Raw genomic sequence first — 20,025 nt, 5'->3', positions numbered from 1 at the left:
GCTGGGATTACAGGCGTGAACCACTGCTCCTGGCCCCTTGTTGTTATGATCTTTCATCTATACCCTTAAGTAAAGTGGAACAGGTTAAGGTTTGTGGCATAATAACACTTCATTGAATGCACAATAGTATTTAATATGTTAGAAATATTGGATTAAAATATTAACTTCACACGTAATCTAACATTTTTTAAATATACTGGATTTTATTATACAAAAGTACAATTAGTACAATAATATACTAATTTATTTTCATTTAATTTTAAGTAAAATTAAAAATGTTTTCTTCTCATGATAATGCAAAATCATACTACTATGAACACCTACCTAATGCATCATTCAATATAAGTTAACCACAAAGAGCCTCTTCACTTAATTTTTCATCATGCATCTTACATTTTAATGTCCTTACTCTTTCATAGAGAAAATCATAAATAATGGCCACTTAATAAAAAAGACTCGTTTTTAATGCAGCAATAACTGATCACATGCTTTCACATGTGAATACAACCGAAATAAACAGTAGGAAATATTTTGAGAGTTGAATTACATCATTATTTACAAAAAATCTGTAATTTCTTCAAGAAATAAAGTATACTTTGAACATAATAACTCTGCAAAAAACCCTTCTACTCCTTTTAAAGTTATATACAAATAATTTTTCTACCAACTTTAGTTGTTGCTTTTTTTTCTTTTTTTTTTTTTTTTTTTGAGGCGGAGTCTCGCTCTGTCGCCCAGGCTGGAGTGCAGTGGCTGGATCTCAGCTCACTGCAAGCTCCGCCTCCCGGGTTTACGCCATTCTCCTGCCTCAGCCTCCCTAGTAGCTGGGACTACAGGCGCCCGCCACCTCGCCCGGCTAGTTTTTGTATTTTTAGTAGAGACGGGGTTTCACTGTATTAGCCAGGAGGGTCTCGATCTCCTGACCTCGTGATCCGCCCGTCTCGGCCTCCCAAAGTGCTGGGATTACAGGCTTGAGCCACCGCGCCTGGCCTCTTTTTTTTTTTTGAGATGGAGTTACACTCTTGTTGCCCAGGCTGGAGTGCAATGGCACAATCTCGGCTCACCACAACCTCCGCCTCCCAGGTTCAAGTAATTCTCCTGCCTCAGCCTCCTGAGTAGCTGGAATTACAGGCATACACCACCACACGTGGCTAATTTAGTATTTTTAGGAGAGCTGTGGTTTCTCCACGTTGGTCAGGCTGGTCTCAAACTCCTGACCCCAGATAATTCACCCACCTCGGCCTCCCAAAGTGCTGGATTACAGATGTGAGCCATTGCATCTGGCCCCAACTTTAGTTTTATTTTCTATACTCAGCACTCTGATTTAGTATATCGGAAGTGTCAGTGCCTTATATATTTCTACTGTAAATTCTCTGATATTTATACAGATTTAATTTTGGTTAAATATTTTCATTTTTACTCATCTGCAAAAATATATTTTAGTATGAACTCTGGTGTCTTCTAAGCTGTACTTTTTGAAAAAGTGTTTAAAATTTGTTAACTTTGCAAGGTTTTTCTTCAATATAAATTCCCTGATGTTGAACAAAGTTTGAGCAACTACTTCAGAGTTTTCTTCTAGTACAAAATGTGTACAATAAAATCTGTGATACAAATAAAGGTACTACAACCCTCTTCACATTTGTAATGTTCATCTTCAAAATAAATACCTTCTTCACTTTAAAGGTTTATATTTCCTGAAAGATCTTTTGATGGTAATTGCACTTATATTCCTTTTATTAAGTATGAACTCTCCAATGGTAAGATGTGAATAGATATTAATGGCTTTTTCATGGTCTTTATATTTGTACAATTTTTCTCAAGTATAAATGCTCTCCTGTGCAATAAGGTGTGAGCATTCGTTAAAAGTTTTGCCATTGTTCACACTTGTAGTTTTCTTCAGCATGAACTATCTTACCTATAATCAAGTGTGACAACCACTTAAAGGCTTTGTCACATTCTTTACATTTCTAGGATTTCTCACCAGTATGATTTTTTATGTTTAAAAAAGTTTTAGTTGTTGTCAAAAGCACTGTCACATCTTTCAAGTCTGTAGAGTTTCTTTTCAGTATGAATTATCTTTTTTTTTTTTCCTGAGACGGAGTGTTACTCTTTACTCTTGTTGCCCAGGCTGGAGTGCAATGGCACGATCTCGGCTCACTGCAACCTCTGCCTCCCGGGTTCAAGCAATTCTTCTGCCTCAGCCTCCCGAGTAGCTGGGATTACAGGCATGCACCACCACGCCTGGCTAATTTTGTATTTTTAGTAGAGACGGGATTTCACCATGTTGGTCAGGCTGGTCTCGAACACTCGACCTCATGTGATTCACCCATCTCAGCCTCCCAAAGTGCTGGGATTGCTGGCGTGAGCCACCACAACCAGCCCATGAATTATTTTATGTCTGGTAAGAATTGAGGACTTGTTGAAGGCTTTGCCATATTCTTCACATTCATAAGGTTCCTCTTCAGTATTAATTTTCTTATGTTTAGTAAGAATTCAGGACTGGTTAAAGGCTTTGCCACATCTTCACATTTGTAGCGTTTCTCTCCAGTATGAATTACTTTGTTCAATAAGGTTTGAGGACTGGTTGAAAGCTTTGCTGTATTCTTCACAGTTGTAGGGTTTCTCTCCAGTATGAATTACCTTATGTTTAGCAAGAGTTGAAGACTGGCTAAAGGCTTTATCACATTCTAGATATGTGTAAGATGTATCTCCAATATGAGTTATCTTATGTTTAGTAAGGTTTGAGAATTGGTTAAAAGCTTTGCCACATTTTTCACATTTGTAGGGTTTCTCTCCAGAATGAATTACCTTATGTGCAGTAAGTTTTGGGGACCGGTTAAAGGCTTTGCCACATTCTTCACATTTGTAGGGTTTCTCTCCAGTATGAATTATCTTATGTGCAGTAAGGTTTGAGGACTCATTAAAAGCTTTGCCACATTGTTCACATTTGTAGGGTTTCTCTCCGGTATGAATTCTTTTATGTTTAGTAAGGGTCGAGGACCAATTAAAGCCTTTGCCACATTCTTCACATTTGTAGAACTTCTCTCCGGTATGAATTATCTTATGTTTAGTAAGGTATGAGAATCGGTAAAAAGCTTTGCCACATTCTTCACATTTGTAAGGTTTCTCTCCAGCATGAATTATCTTATGTGTAGCAAGGGTTGAGGATTGGTTAAAAGCTTTGCCACATTCTTCACATTTGTAGGGTTTCTCTCCAGTATGAATAATCTTATGTGTAGTAAGGTGTGAGGACCGGTTAAAAGCTCTGCCACATTCTTCACATCTGTAGGGTTTCTCTCCAGTATGAATTCTTTTATGTGTAGTAAGGTGTGAAGACCGGTTAAAGGTTTTGCCACATTCTTCACATCTGTAGGGTTTCTCTCCAGTATGAATTATCTTATGTGTAGTAAGGGTTGAGGACTGCTTAAAAGCTTTGCCACATTCTTCACATTTATAGGGTTTCTCTCCAGTATGAATTCTTCTGTGTCTAGTAAGGGTTGAGAACCAGTTAAAGACTTTACCACATTCTTCACATTGGTAAGAATTTTCCCTAATATGAATTCTTTTATGTTGAGTTAGGTGTAAAAGCATGCAAAACGATTTGTCACATTTTTTACATTTGAAAGGCTTCTTTCCTGTATGTCTTATCTTATGTATATTTGAATTTGAAAATTTATAAAAGACATTCACATATTTATCACATTGAAATATTTCACTCTGGGTAGTTGTCAAACACTGGTTTAGTTCATTATAACATTCTTTGTGCAGATTACACTCATCCACACTTTTACAGTCTGTTCTTAACTGTAAATCTTCATGTACACATTTTCCATATCTTCTCAATATGACTTCTTGGAAAGAATCTTTTATGCCCTGCTCTGGCCAAAGGTCTTGGGCAAAATGAGAATATATAACTGAAAGAAAAAAAATAACAAATTACTCCATTTACTAGACTCAGATGAATATGCTTTACAAATATAACCCATAAAATTATACAAACTACATAAACAAGATGGCAAAGCAAAAGAACAAAGGCCCTAATTTTTTTTTTTTTTTTTTTGAGACGGAGTCTCATTCTGTAGCTCAGGATGGAGTGCAATGGCATGATCTCGGCTCACTGCAACCTCCGTCTCCCAGGCTCAAGCTGTTCTCCTGCCCCAGTCTCCAAAGTAGCTGGGATTATAGGCGTGCCCCACCATGCCAGCCAATTTTTGTATTTTTAGTAGAGATGGGGTTTCACCATGTTAGCCAGTCTGGTCTTGAATTCCTGACCTCAGGTGATGCGTCCACTTCAGCCTCCCAAAGTGCTGGGATTACCGCACTTTGGCGCACTGGCCACCATGCCTGGCCCAAAGGCCCTAATTTTTTTTTTTTTTTTTTTTTTTTTTTTTTTGAGGCGGAGTCTCTCTCTGTCGCCAGGGCTGGAGTGCAGTGGCCAGATCTCAGCTCACTGCAAGCTCCGCCTCCCGGGTTTACGCCATTCTCCTGCCTCAGCCTCCCGAGTAGCCGGGACTACAGGCGCCCGCCACCTCGCCCGGCTAGTTTTTGTATTTTTAGTAGAGACGGGGTTTCACCGTGTTAGCCAGGATGGTCTCGATCTCCTGACCTCGTGATCCACCCGTCTCGGCCTCCCAAAGTGCTGGGATTACAGGCTTGAGCCACCGCGCCCGGCAAGGCCCTAATTTTTTATGGACGTGTAAATGTAACAAAAACATACAACAAAAATACATCTGAGGAAAATGTATAAATAAGTTAAGTGTGTGAGGTGCCCCAGCTGAGCACAACATAGAGAGTGACATAGAAGAAAAAGAAAAGTCTGTTACATTAATCCAACACAGTTCTTCCTGCTCCCCAATGTAACCGTGCCTTTCAAAGTAAACTGACAAGTTTTGGTTTCTTCTTTAAAAGACAATTAAAATACTGGCACATACATCTTTATTACTTGCTTCTAGGGTCCTGTCTAGACACTGGTTTCTGTCTCCTATGACATATAGTGCTGAAAGAAACAGTGGTATACTTTGGAATGACAGTTTTAAGTCTGCTGAGACCAAAGCTAAATGTTACAGCAGCAGAGAGGCTGCAGTCCCACACACAGAAAACAGGTGTAGCAAGTTATCACTATTAAGAAGAACCAAAAATAAACCAGGCGTGGTGGTTCACGCCTGTAATTCCAGCACTTTGGGAGGCTGAGGCTGGTGGATCACTTGAGGTCACAAGTTTGAGGCCAACATGGTGAAACTCCATCTCTACTTAAAAAAAAAAAAAATTAGCCAGGTGTGAGAGCGTGCACCTGTATTCCCAGCTACTTGGGAGGCTGAGGCGGGAGAATCGCTTGAACCCAGGAGGCGGAGGTTGCAGTGAGCCAAGATTGCGCCACTGCACTCCAGTCTGGGAGACAGAGCAAGACTCTGTCTCAAAAAAAAGCTAAAAAAAGAAGAAACACAAACTCCTTTAATTAAAAAATAAACACAAAATTGTAGACAAGACACATTCTAGGAACATGTTTGAGAGACTCCCAGGATCTCTAATCAAGACAATTGTTCAGACTATGCCAGGACAAAGCTACATTATAAAGATTTTGACAGGTAGCATTTTTTAATGTCCAAATTTCAATCAAAGATTACAAATGTATACAAAATAAGGCAATATGGTTTTATCAAAAATGTTACAAAAGTTTCAGAGAGAAACTATAAAAAATGTGGGTATTAATTTTAAAAATTGAAAATAAATGGAATACTCTGAGTGAAACAGAAACAGAGAACTACAGAAAATCAGAAAAATGAGAGTAAGAACAAAAATATGTAAAATATCAGAAAAACAGAAATTATTAAGGCAAAAAATATCAGAAAGACTAACTGAAAAATCCTGAAAGAAAAATGATATAAAAATGAAGAAGCTCAAAAAACAAACTAGGATATACACAAAGATATTTATAACAAACATATATATATGCCCAATTTCAAAAGTCACATACAAAAACAGCCTCTTGGAAACTGCAAGATAAAAGTGATGTATCATTTGCAAGCACAGTCTTATGAGATAGCCAGTGAATTGTCAACAAAAATTTTCCAGGACAGAAGGGTACTGTCTGATATAGTCAAAGTCCTGAAAAAAATAGCTATCAAGTGAGTATAATATCATCAGCAAATATGTCCTGCTGAATAAAAAAAACAAAACCTTCAAAAATAACCAAATTCTGAAAAAGTGTATTGGCACTCCATATGCTCTACATATAAAAGGTGCTAAAAGCAGTTGCTTCTACTGAAAATAACATTATTTAATGAAACAACACATAATCATAGAAAAATACATTATTTGCTGGAAAAGATATCCACAAACACAAAAATTGAGCTTTTAAGCATTATTATAATGGTACAGAAAACATTTTTAATCTCTAAAATTTGAAAATTAAAAGCATAGAAATCATTATAAACATCTTGCTAGTGAATATACAACATAAAAAAATATAATTCAAACATCAATGAAAAATTTGAGGGCAGATGTAATGAGAAAAAACATTTGCATGTAACTGAAGTTTTTTTCTTTTTACCAGATTGAAATATATTGTTGTATCTTTTAGAGGTTTTACATAATCCCCAAGATAGCACAAAGAATATATTTGTATAGATACACAAAACAAAATAAGAAAGAAGTAAAAGTATATCAACAAAAAAATTAAAAAGACACAAATTAAGAGAGAAAATGAGGCCGGGTGCAGTGGCTCACGCCTGTAATCCCAGCACTTTGGGAGGCCGAGGCGGGTGGATCACGAGATCCAGAGATCAAGACCATTCTGGCTAAGAGGGTGAAACCCTGTCTCTACTAAAAATACAAAAAAATTAGCCGGGTGTGGTGACGGGCGCCTGTATTCCCAGCTACTCGGGAGGCTGAGGTAGGAGAATGGCGTGAACCCAGGAGGCGGAGCTGGCAGTGAGCTGAAATCCGGCCACTGCACTCCAGCCTGGTCGACAGAGCAAGATTCCGTCTCAAAAATAAATAAATAAATAAAATAAAATAAAAGGAGAGAATGAGAGACAAAGACAAAGATACAAGAATCACATAAAACAATAAAATAACATTAATAAGTCTGTTTCAGAGTTTATATATATAACTAACTTCACAATCAAGAGACATACGTTCAATAAAGTGATTTATTAAAAAAATTTTGAGGCCAGGCACAGTGGCTCACGACAGTAATCCCAGCACTTTGGGAGGCCGAGGCAGGCAGATCACGGGGTCAGGAGATTGAGACCATCCTGGCTAACACGGTGAAACCCCATCTTTACTAAAAATACAAAAAAATTAGCCCAGCGTGGTGGGTGCCTGTAGTCCCAGCTACTCGGGAGGCTGAAGTAGGAGAATGGCGTGAACCCGGGAGGTGGAGCTTGCAGTGAGCTGAGATCTCGCCACTGCATTCCAGCCTGGGCGACAGAGCAAGATTCCATCTAACAACAACAACAAAAAATTTTGGCTGGGTGCGGTGGCTCACGCCTGTAATCCCAGGACTTTCAGAGGCCAAGATGGGCAGATCACCTGAGGTCAGGAGTTTGAGACCAGCCTGGCCTACATGGTGAAACACCATCTCTAGCAAAAATACAAAAATTAGCTGGGTGTAGTGGTACCTGCCTGTAATCCCAGCTACTCAGGAGGCTGAGACAGGAGAATCACTTGAACCTGGAAGGCGGAAGTTACAGTGAGCCAAGATCATGCCATTGCACTCCAGCTTGGATGACATAGTGAGACTTTGTCTCAAAAATAATAAATAAAAAATAAAAATAAAAAACCAATGTAGAAAATAACCTATATGTGATGGTCCGTTCTCAATTCTAAGTGTGTTAGTTTTAAGCAGGTTACATGGAAATAAAGTGATAAAGAAGCAGAGTGTACTGAGTCACCAGCCGCCTCCTTACTGCCTTCTCTTTTACCCAGCAGCCAGGTGCCTATGGGTCAGGGCCCTTGCAACTACCCCCTCCCCATCCCACCAAAACATTTAGGTTAATTTGCAACACAGATAATTGTATCCTTTCTTATAAGCTAAATGCAGCCACTAGGGCCACAAGTCAAACCTCTGAAGAGTCCTGAACAGTTGCAATTTATTTTGGGCTGCAATAAAATACAAGACAACTCAAAAAGAAACACCTAAAGCCCTTGCCAATAGGTGACATCTGGGAAGACTGTGACCCCATAGTAGTCAGCCTATGAGGAACCGGGGAAGGAGCCTGTGCACTAAGAGACAAATTGTTTGTTGAAACTGTGCTGCGTGTGCCTGCATGCCAGACACTCAATCTTGCAAGACTGTCATTAAAAGTCTCATTTTCGCTGTTGTCCAGGTCTCTGAGTCCATTCTTTGGGTTTGGATGGGTGAGTTTGTTTCTCACACCAAGATCCAACTTGCCTCTCTATAAGAGTCAGCTAAAATCTAATGATAAAAAGGAGTGAAAGTGGCAAGATGGTAGACATTCCATACAAATGTTAACCAAATGAGAGCTGAAGAGGCCAAAATAATATTACACAAGCTACATCTTAAGTCAAAAACTGTCACATTTTATAAAATATACTTAAGTCAAAACTGCAAAGAGACAAAGAAGGACATTAAACAATAATACATTCATTTACTGGGAGCCTATGTATATATATATATATATATGTTTTTGTGTGTTTGTATCTCACATTAAGTTTCCAAATATATAAAGCAAATATTTACAGAATGGAAAAACACCTAGACAATAATATAATTATGGTAGGGCATTTCAATACCCAACTTTCTGTAATAAAAATAATATAAGACAGAATATTAGTAAGTGAAGAGAGGACTTGAAGGCAGTATAAAACAATTATTTCTAACAGAGGTATAGAGAAGACGCCTCAACAGTATCAGGATGCATGCCCTTCTCAATAGCTCATACAACATTCTCCTTGACAGACCACCTGGTAGGCAAAAAAAGAAGTCTTAACAAATTTTTTAAAACTGAAAATTTATGAATTACATTCTATGACCAAAATGAAATGAGTATAAAACAGACAAAACCTGAAAAATTTACAACTATATAGATATTAAACACACTCTCCAGCATGCTCCTGTTCAAAGGTTGAAATAATGTTTTGAAAATGTCCATACTGCTCAATGTAACACAGAGATTTAATGCAATTTTTTAAAAATTCTCATTGCATTTTTGAGGAAATAGAAACAGCAACCCCAAAAGTAGTATATGGACTCTCAAAAGACAATAAAGTACTCAAAGTCTTCAAAAAAAAAAAAAAGGAACAATGTTGAAGTCATTATAGTTCCTGATTTCAAAATACATTACAAAGTTACAGAATAAAAACAATTTGGTATGAGTATAATGGCTAAAAAGTAGACTAACAGGCCGGACATGGTGGCTCATGCCTGTAATTCCAGGACTTTGGGGGGCCAAGGCAGGCGGATCACGAGCTCAAGAGATCGAGACCATCCTGGCCAACATGGTGAAACCGTCTCTACTAAAAATAAAAAAATTAGCTGGGCTTGGTGGCACGAGCCTGTAGTCCCAGCTACTCAAGAGGCTGAGGCAGGAGAATCACCTGAACCGGGAAGCGGAGGTTGCAGTGAGCCGAGATTGCGCCACTGCACTCCAGCCTGGGTGAGAAAGCAACACTCTGTCTCAAAAATAAGTGAACTAATACAATCGAAGTTAGCACATATATAAATGTTCACATGGATGGCCATATGAAGTAATTTGCCTACCCATAACTATTGCAGCATTGTTACTGAAAGCCAATAGGTAAAAGGAATGCAAATTTCTGTCACCAAATTATTCAGCATATATAATTTAAAATATAAAAATACTGGAATATCACCTAGGACTTAAAAAGCCAAAAATATTCTAACAACTAGAAAGATAAACCTTGATGACATTATGCAAAATGAAATGAGTGAGCCACAGAAAGAGACTGTAGGAGATATATGAAGCAGTTATACTCTTAGAAAAAGAAAACAGAGTGGTGTTTGCAAAGTGCCAGAAAATCAGAAAAATTGGTTCTTGTTTAATGTGTATTGAGATTTAGCTTTGCAACATATAAATGTTCTAGAGATAAGTTGCATAACATTGTCATATAATTAGTAAGATTAAACAGCATATTTTATTTTTTTCAAAGACGGAATCTTGCTCTGTCACCTAGGCTGGAGTGCGCTGGCATCGTGATCTCAGCTCATTGCAATCTCCACCTCCCGGGTTCAAGTGACTCTCCTGCCTCAGCTTCCTGAGTAGCAGGATTACAGGCCCCACCATGCCCGGGTAATTTTTGTATTTTTAATAGAGACAGGGTTTCACCATGTTAGCCAGGCTGGTCTCGAACTCCTGACCTCAGGCAATCCACCTGCCTTGTCTCCCAAAGACCTGGGATTACAGGCGTGAGCCATTGCACCTGGCCTAAACAGCGTATTTTAAAATGTTTGATAATAAATTTTGTTATGTGGTTCTGACAAGTAAAAATAAACAATACCTAATAAAGATACAAAGTTATGATAGTTTGTATATAATCTTCAAATCCAAGAGTGTTTCTTCCACACAAAAATAATATAGGTTCACAACAGATATTGAAATAAGGAGATGACTGCTCACCTAGACAAGAGTGAACAACCATTCACAACAAACCTACATAACAAATATATGTCATAAAAAATAAAGAGATAATATTTATAAAGGGAAACAGAGATAATTATATTGGCAATAGACATATGGCTGATTTGTATTTGATTCTGCTCCAAACTGTCTTAAATTGTACAGAGTTAAACATTGTCATACACAATTATAATATAAACAAAAACATCAAAACACAGTTAACTGGTGTGAAGTGGCATACCCTAAAACATATAACATACAAATATAAAATTGCAAAACAAAAGAAAAATATGGAATGTAAAACTTATTGGACACCATCAAGTACATCAATATATTCATGAAATAAATCTTAGAAGACAAATATAGGGAAAAAGTAATACAGAGGTAAATTAAAGAAAAAGAAAGCTGAGAACTTCCCAAATTGTGATGTAATAAAAAAATTCTAACCAATAATACTTAATTCAAAGTTATTTTATTTGAAAAACAAAATAAAAATGAAGACTTTCCTAAATTAAATTTCAGGGTGTTCATTACAACTAGCACAGTCCTACAAGAAATGTTACATGGTAGCCAGACACAGTGGCTCATGCCTGTAATTCTACAGCTTTAGGAAGCCAAGGCAGTCAGATCTCCTGAGACCAGGAGTTCAAGATCCAGTCTGAGAAACATAGACTCTGCACATAAACAAACAGAGATGCTAAAATGAATCCATTATGTTGAAAACTAAAATGATGCTAGATGGCATCATAAAACCATATGTAAATATAAAGCTCTCTATTAAATGTAAATATACAGACACAGAATTTTTTACTATCATAATAATGGTGCATATAAATCCATTATAGATACATAATATAATTTGCAATATCAATAACAAACTGGAAAACATAGCAGTATAGGTCTTGTATTTAATTAAAGTTTTTAAGAAGGTAAACATATCTTTTTTACTTTTTTTTTGGAGATGGAGTCTCGCTCTGTCACCCAGGCTGGAGTGCAGTGGCGCAATCTCGGCTCACTGCAACCTCTGCCATCTTGGTTCAAGTGATTAGCCTGCCTCAGTCTCAGGTGCCCGCCACCACACCCAGCTAATTTTTGTATTTTTAGTAGAGACGGAGTTTCACCATGTTGGCCAGGCTGGTCTCAAACTCCTGACCTCAGGTGATCCATCCACCTCAGCCTCCCACAGTGCTATGATTACAGGTGTGAGCCACCATGCCTGGCCTTATTTTTTTAACTTTAAGATGTTTTATGTAATCTCCATTTTAAGATAATTACATTATACTTCAAGATGATTACATAATATTTATAGAAAGTATGCAAATCAAAATGAAAAAGCATGTAACAATAAAGTTAAACAAAAATTAAGCTAGTAAAACAGAAAATGAGAAAAAACTTATCTACAAGAAACACGTAAAACAGAAACAATGAGGTAGTTTCTGCAGATCAACAGACTTAGTCTTTCCCCCTGCTGCTCTGAGCAATCCGGGCAGTACAGATGTACGGAATTTCCCCCAGTGCAGCACAGCCACTCCACCAAGGGGCAGCCAGAGTGCTTTATTAAGTGGTTCCCAGATCTCATGCATCCTGACTGGGTGAGACCGCCCCCCAACAGACATCATCAGATAACTTATAAAGGAGTGTTCCCACTGTCATCAGGTCATTCCCCTTCTAGGACAAAGATCCCAGAGGAAGGAGCAAGCAGTCATCTCTGCTATTCTGCAGGCTCCACTGGTTGACACCTCCAGGTGTGGGAGAAACCCAGGCAAATAGGGTCTGAAGTAGATTCCAAGCAAATCACAGCAGTGCTACAGAAAAGTGGTCTGATGGTTAGAAAAACAAACAAACAGAGGCCGGGCGCGGTGGTTCACGCCTGTAATCCCAGCACTTTAAGAGGCCGAGGCAGGAAGATCACGAGGTCAGGAGATGGAGACCATCCTAATACGGTGAAACCCCGTCTCTACTAAAAATACAAAAAATTAGCCGGGCATGGTGGCGGGTGCCTGTAGCTTCAGCTACTCGGGAGGCTGAGGCAGGAGAATGGCGTGAACCCGGGAGGCGGAGCTTGCAGTGAGCCCAGATCGCACCACTGCACTCCAGCCTGGGCAACAGAGCGAGACTCCATCTCAAACAAAAAAAAAAAAAAAGAAAAAGAAAAAAAGAAAAACAAACAAACAGAAAGCAACAACAAAAACAGCACAAACAAAAAAGTCCCCACAAGAATCCCATCCAAAGGTCAGCAGCCTCAAAGATCGAAGCTAGAAAAACTCACAAAGATGAAAAGAATAAACCAAAAAATGCTGAAAACTTAAAAAGCCAGAGTGCCTCTTCACCAAATGATCCCAACTAGCATATCTCCAGCAAGGGCACAGAACTGGGCAGAGGCTGAGGTAGATATATTGACAAAAGTAGGCTTCAGAAGGTGGTTAATGATGAACTTTGCTGAACTAATGGAGTATGTTCTAACCCAATGCAAAGAAGCTAAGAACCATGAAAAACATGACAGGAGCTGTTAACCAAAACAACCAATTTAGAGAGGAACATAAATGACCTGATGGAACTGAAAAACACAACATCAGAACTTCACAATGCAACCAGAAGTCTCAATAACCGAGTAGACCAAGCTGACGAAAGAACTTCAGAGTTTGAAGACTATCTTGCCGAAATAAAACAGGCAGACAAGATTGAAGAAAAAAGAACAGGAATGAAAGAAATCTTCGAGGTCTATGAGATTATGTAAAAAGACTTGGATAGGGAGAATGGAACCAAGTTAGAAAACATCCTTCAGGATATCATCCAGAAGAACTTTTCCAACATAACAAGAAAGGCCAACATTCAAAATCAGAAAATCCAGAAAACCCCAGTAAGATACTCCATGAGAAGATCATCCCCAAGACACAAAATCATCAGATTCTTCAAGATTGAAATTCAGGAATAAATGATAAGGCAGTCAGAGAGAAAGGCCACATCACCTACAGACAAAAGTTCATCAGACTAACAACAGACCTTTAAGCAGAAACCCTACAAGCCATAAGAGATTGGGGGCCACTACTCAACACTCTTAAAGAAAAGAATTTCCAGACAAGAATATCCAGGAAAACTAAGCTTCATAAGTAAAGGAGGAATACAATCATTTTCAGACAAGCAAACGCTGAAGGAATTCATCACCACCAGGCCTGCCTTCCAAGAGCTCCTGAAAGAAGGGCTAAACGTGGAAAGAAAAAAAAAACATTACTAGCCACTGCAAAAACACACTGAAGTACAAAGACCAATGACACTATGAAAAAAACTACATCAAAGAGTCTTCAAAATAACCAGCTAGCACCATGAAAACAGGATCAAATTCACACATAGCAATATTAACCTTAAACTTTTTTTTTTTTTTGAGACACAGTCTTGTTCTATCACCCAGGCTGGAGTGCAGTGCACAATCTTGGCTAACTGCAACATCTGCCTCCCAGGTTCAAGCAATTCTGCCTCAGCCTCCCAAGCAGCTGGGATTGCAGATGTGCACCACTATGACAGGCTAATTATTATATTTTTAGTAGAGGTGGGGTTTCGCCATGTTGGCCAGGCTGGTCATGAACTCCTGACCTCAGGTGATTCACCTGCCTCAGCCTCCCAAAGTGCTGTGATTATAGGCATAAGCCACCGTGCCTGGCCTAATCTTAAATTTAAATGGGCTAAATGCCCTCATTAAAAGACACCTAATGTCAAGCTGGTTAAAGAGTCAAGACCCATTGGTGTGTCATATTCAAGAAACCCATCACACACGCAAAGACACACACGGGCTTAAAATAAAGGAATGGAGGAAAATTCATCAAGCAAATAAAAGAAAAAAGGAGGAGTTGCAATTGTAGTTTCTAACAAAATAGACTTTAAACCAACAAAGATCAAAACAGAAAAAGAAGGGCATTACATAATGCTAAAGGAATCAATTCAAGGAGCATCCAGATTTATAAAACACATTCTTAGAGACCTACAAAGGGACTTAAACAAACCCCCACACAATAATAGTGGGAGACTTTAACACCCTACTGCCAATATTAGACCAATAATTGAGACAGAAAAGTAACAAAGATATTCAGGACTTGAATTCAGCGTTGGGTCAAATGGACCTGACAGATATCTAGAGAACTTTCCATCCAAGAACAACACAATACACATTCTCCTAAGTGCCACATGGCACTTACTTTAAAAGTGATCACATAATTGGAAGGAACACTCCTTAGCAAATGCAAAACAACTGAAATCATAACAGTCTCTCAGACCACAGTGCAATCAAATTGGAACTTGAGAGTAAGAAACTCACTCAAAACCACACAAGTACATGGAAATTGAACAACCTGCTCCTGAATGACTTCTGGGTAAATAATAAAATTAAATCAGAAACCAAGAAATTATTTGAAACCAATGAGAACAAAGAGACTATGTACTGGAATCTCTAGAACATAGCTAAAGCAGTGTTAAGGGGAAAATTTATACCACTACATAGCCACGTCAAAAAGCTGGAAAAGATCTCAAATTGACACCCTAACATTACAACTAAAAGAAGAAGAGAACCAAGAGCAAACAAACCCCAAAGCTAACAGAAGACAAGAAATAGCCAGAATCCGAGTGAAACTGAAAGAGATAGAGACACAAAAATCCCTTCAAAAAAATCAATGAATCCAGGAGCTATTTTTTAAAAAACATTAATAAAATATATAGAACACTAGCTAGAGTAATGGAGAACAAAAGAGAGAAGAAGAAATAGACACAATACAAAATGATAAAGAGGATATCACCACTGACCCCACAGAAATACAAACCATCAGAAAATACTATAAACACCTCTATGCACATAAACTGAAAAATCTAGAAGAAATAGATAAATTACTGGACACACACACCCTCCCAAGACCAAACCAGGGAAAATTTGAATCCCTGAAAAGACCAATAACAAGTTCTGAAATTGAGGAAGTAATAAATAGCCTACAAACTAAAAATGCCCAGGGGCAGATGGATTTACAGTTGAATTCTACCAGAGGTACAAAGAGGAGTTGGTACCATTTCTTCTGAAACTATTCCAAATGATAGAAAAAGAGGGACTTCACTCTAACTCATTTTATAAGATCAGGCATCATTCTGGTACCAAGGTCTGGCAAAGATATAACAACAAGAAGAAGAAACTTCAAGCCAATATCTCTGATAAACATTGATGCAAAAATTCTCAATAAAATACTGGCAAACCAAATCCAGCAGCACATCAAAAAGCTTATCCACCGAGATCAAGTCAGCTTCATCCCTGGGATGCAAGGCTTTTTCAACATAAACAAATCAATAAATACAATTCATCATATAAACAGAACTAAAAACAAAATCCATGTGTTTGTCTCAATAGATGCAGAAAAGGTCTTTGATCAAATTCAACATAACTTCATGTTAAAAATGCTCAATAAACTAGGTATTTACGGAACATACCTCAAAATAATAAAGAGTCATTTATGGCCGGGCGCGGTGGCTCAAGCCTGTAATCCCAGCACTTTGGGAGGCCGAGACGGGCGGATCACGAGGTCAGGAGATCGAGACCATCCTGGCTAACACGGTGAAACCCCGTCTCTACTAAAAATACAAAAACTAGCCGGGCGAGGTGGCGGGCGCCTGTAGTCCCAGCTACTCGGGAGGCTGAGGCGAGAGAATGGCGTAAACTCGGGAGGCGGAGCTTGCAGTGAGCTGAGATCCGGCCACTGCACTCCAGCCTGGGCGACAGAGCGAGACTCCGTCTCAACAACAACAAAAAAAAGAAAATCAGAGAGGACACAAATAAATGGAAAAGATAGAAAGAATCAATATTGTAAAAACAGCCATACTGCCAAAAGTAATTCAGTGCTTATCCCACTAAACTATTACTGACATCTTTCACAGAATTAGAAAAATCTATTTTAAAATTCATATGGAACCCAAAAGACCCCATATAGCCAAGACAATTCTAAGCAAAAAGAACAAAGCTGGAAGCATCATGCTATCTGACTTCAAACTACACCACAAGGCTATAGTAACCAAAACAGCCTGGTACTGGTATAAAAGCATACACATAGACCAATGAAAAAGAATGCAGAATTCAGAAATGACTGCTTATCTACAACCCTCTAACCTTTGAAAAATCTGACAAAAACAAGCAATGAGGAACAAACTCCCTATTTAATGAATGGTGCTGGGAGAACCAGCTAGCCATATGCAGAAAACTGAAATGGGAACCCTTCCTTACACCTGTACAAAAATTAACTCAAGATGGATTAAAGACTTAAATGTGAAACCCAAAACTATAAAAACCCTAGAAGAAAATCTAGGCAATACCATTCAGGACATAGGCATGGACAAAGATTTCATCACGAAACGTCAAAAGCAACTGCAACAAAAGCAAAACTTGACAAATAGAATCTAATTAAACTAAAAACCTTCTCCACAACAACAACAAAAAAACTATCAACAGAGTGAACAGAATCGGAGAACATTTTTGCAACCTATTCATCTGACAAAGATTAATATCCAGAGTCTAAAAGGAACTTAAGGACATTTACAAGAATAAAACAAACAACCCCATTAAAAAGTGGGCAAAGAACATGGACACTTCTCAAAAGAATATATTTATGTGGCCAAAAAACAAAGCTCAACATCAGGGATCATTAGAGAAATGCAAATCAAAACCAGAATTAGATACCATCTTATGCCAGTAAGAATAATGATTATTAAAAAGTCAAGAAAAAACAGACGCTGGTGAGGCTGTGGAGAAATAGAAATACTTTCACACTGTCGGTGGCAACGTAAATTAGTTCAATCATTGTGGAAGACAGTATGGGAATTCCTCAAGGACCTAGAACCAGAAATACCATTTGACCCAGCAATCCCATTACTGGATATATACCCAAAGGAATATAAATAATTATATTATAAAGGTAGGTGGATGTGGATGTTCATTGCAGCACTATTTACAATAGCAAAGACATGGAATCAACCCATACACCCATCAATAGTAGACTGGATAAAGAAAATGTGGTACATATACACTATGGAATACTATGCAACCATAAAAAAGAATAAGATCATGTACTTTGCAAAGGCATGCATGAAGCTGAAAGCCATTATCCTCAGCAAACTAATGCAGGACACAAAACCAAAAACCACATGTTCTCACTCATAAGTGGGAGCTGAACAATAAGAACACATGGGCCAGGCACAGTGGCTCATACCTGTAATCCCAGCACTTTGGGAGGCTGAAGTGGGCAGATCACAAGGTCAGGAGATCAAGACCATTCTGGCCAACACGGTGAAACCCCATCTCTACTAAAAATACAAAAATTAGCTAAACATTATTAGGTGCATGCCTGTAATCCCCGCTACTTGGGAGGCCGAGGCAGGAGAATCGTTTGAACCAGGGGGTCGGAGGTTGCAGTGAGCTGAGATCACACCACAGCACTCCAGCCTGGCGACAGAGGAAGACTCTGTCTCAAAAACAAAAAAACAAACATGGACACATAGAGGGGAACAGCACACACTGGAACCTGTCAGAGTAGGGGAAACAGCATCAAGATAAATAGCCAATGCATGCAGGGCTTAATACCTAAGTGATGGATTGATAGGTGTAGTAAACCACCACAGGACATGTTTACCTACGTAACAAACTTGTAAATCCTGTACATGTACCCCAGAATACACAAAAAATAATATTTTTTTAAAAACAATAACAATGAAACTGGTAATAGTAACTTTATTTCTTTAAGCAATCATTTTAAATACAAATTAATTAAACTACTTAATAAAAAAATGTAATCCCAGGACTTTGGGAGGCCCAGGGGGGCTGATCACTTTAACTCAGGAGTCTGAGACCACACTGTACAACATGGCAAAACTCTGTCCCTACTAAAACAAAAAACAATAAAATGAGCTGGGCATGATGGCACATATTTGCAGCCCAGCTACTTGAGAAGCTGAGATGAGATCATCTGAGTTTGGGAGGTTGAGGCTGCAGTGAGCTGTAATCATGCCACTGCAAACTAGCTTGGTTGACAGAGTAAGACTCTATCTCAAAAATAAATAAATTTATAAAAAGAAAAAGAAATAAGATGCCTGAGTAGTTTAAGTAAAAAAGCATACAATATGCTGTCTATAACAGACTCATTTTAGCATTGAGTCAAATAGGCTGAAAGTAACAGAATGAAAAGAATCTATATTCCATGCAAATAGTAATCATAATTGAGTGAAGTGATAGTAATTATATTGAATATAATATGCTTTAAGTCAAGAACTAACATGAGACAAACACTGATATTATATAATGGCCAAATGGGTCAAGAATCTATAACTATCATATCTATTTATGTTTATAGGTATATGTATATATAACATCAGGACTCAAAATATATAAAGCATATTTTTGCAAAGGTAAAGCAAGAAATACATAGCAACATAATAATTGTAGACATCAAGATCCCATTTGCAATAATAAATAAAAATTTAGATAAAAGATCAATAAGAAAACAGACAACATTATAGACTGTATTAACTATTTTGCATATAGACAAATACCTGAGAGTGGATAAATTATAAAGTAAAAAGGTTTATTTGGCTTACAATTTGGCAGACTATATAGTGTGTGCCAGTCAGTATCTGCTTCTGGGGAGGGTCTCAGGAAACTTACAATCTTAGTGGAAGACAAAGTAGCTGGACATATCACATGGTAAGAGACAGAGCAAGTGTAAGGTGAAGGAGACAGGTTATTTTAATGAACCAGCTCTCATTTGAATTAATGTAGTGAAAACTTTCTGATTACTAAAAGGATGGTGCCATGGCATTTATGAGAATTTGTCCCTATGACCCAAACACCTCCTACCAGGTTCCACATCCAATATTGAGTATTATGAGCCTTGCAGAACATGGACATCCAAGCCATGCCACAGACCAACTAGGCTTACCAGCATGTAAAAACTTTACAGTTAAAAGCAAGAGAATATACAATATTTTTATTTGGATGTGATATATTCTGTTAGGACACATAAAAAGTCTTTTTAAAGAATACCACCTGGGAGTAGTGGCTGATACATCTAATCCCAACAATTTGGAAGATGAAGGTGGGAGGATGACTTGGGACCAGAAGTTTGATACTAGACTGGATAACATAGTGAGACTGGGTCACTACAAATAATCAAAAAATTAGCGAGGCATGATAGTGCATGTCTGTAGTCTCAGCTACTCAGGAAGAAGAAAAGATCATCTGAGTTAAGGAGGCTGAGGTTGCAGTGAGCCAAAATTATGCCACTATACTCCAGCCTGGGTGACAGAGTATGATCCTGTTTCAAAACAACAATAAATATAAGAAGACCAAAATCATACACTGTGTGTTTTCTGACCAAAACTAAATGAAACTAAAAATTAAAAGCAAAACTAGGCT

At 38.1% G+C, this 20,025-nt stretch overlaps 2 protein-coding genes across 2 annotated transcripts in view; both read right to left on the bottom strand.

Moving 5' to 3' along the window:
- The window catches only part of LOC117093721 (zinc finger protein 100-like), a 566,997-nt gene that overhangs the window by 532,459 nt on the left and 14,513 nt on the right, over nt 1–20,025 (bottom strand).
- Nucleotides 1,347–3,732, bottom strand: LOC117093732 (zinc finger protein 430-like). Its single transcript, XM_033229250.1, is given in 2 exon segments — nt 1,347–3,060; nt 3,063–3,732. Coding segments are annotated over 2 exon segments (612 nt in total). The 5' UTR covers nt 3,135–3,732; the 3' UTR covers nt 1,347–2,520.

This window comes from Trachypithecus francoisi, unplaced genomic scaffold (assembly GCF_009764315.1).
Source record: "Trachypithecus francoisi isolate TF-2019V2 unplaced genomic scaffold, Tfra_2.0 Lachesis_group12, whole genome shotgun sequence".
NCBI classification, from domain to species: domain Eukaryota; kingdom Metazoa; phylum Chordata; class Mammalia; order Primates; family Cercopithecidae; genus Trachypithecus; species Trachypithecus francoisi.
Note: the sequence above shows the minus strand (reverse complement) of the source record. Positions and strands in the feature narration are given on the sequence as shown.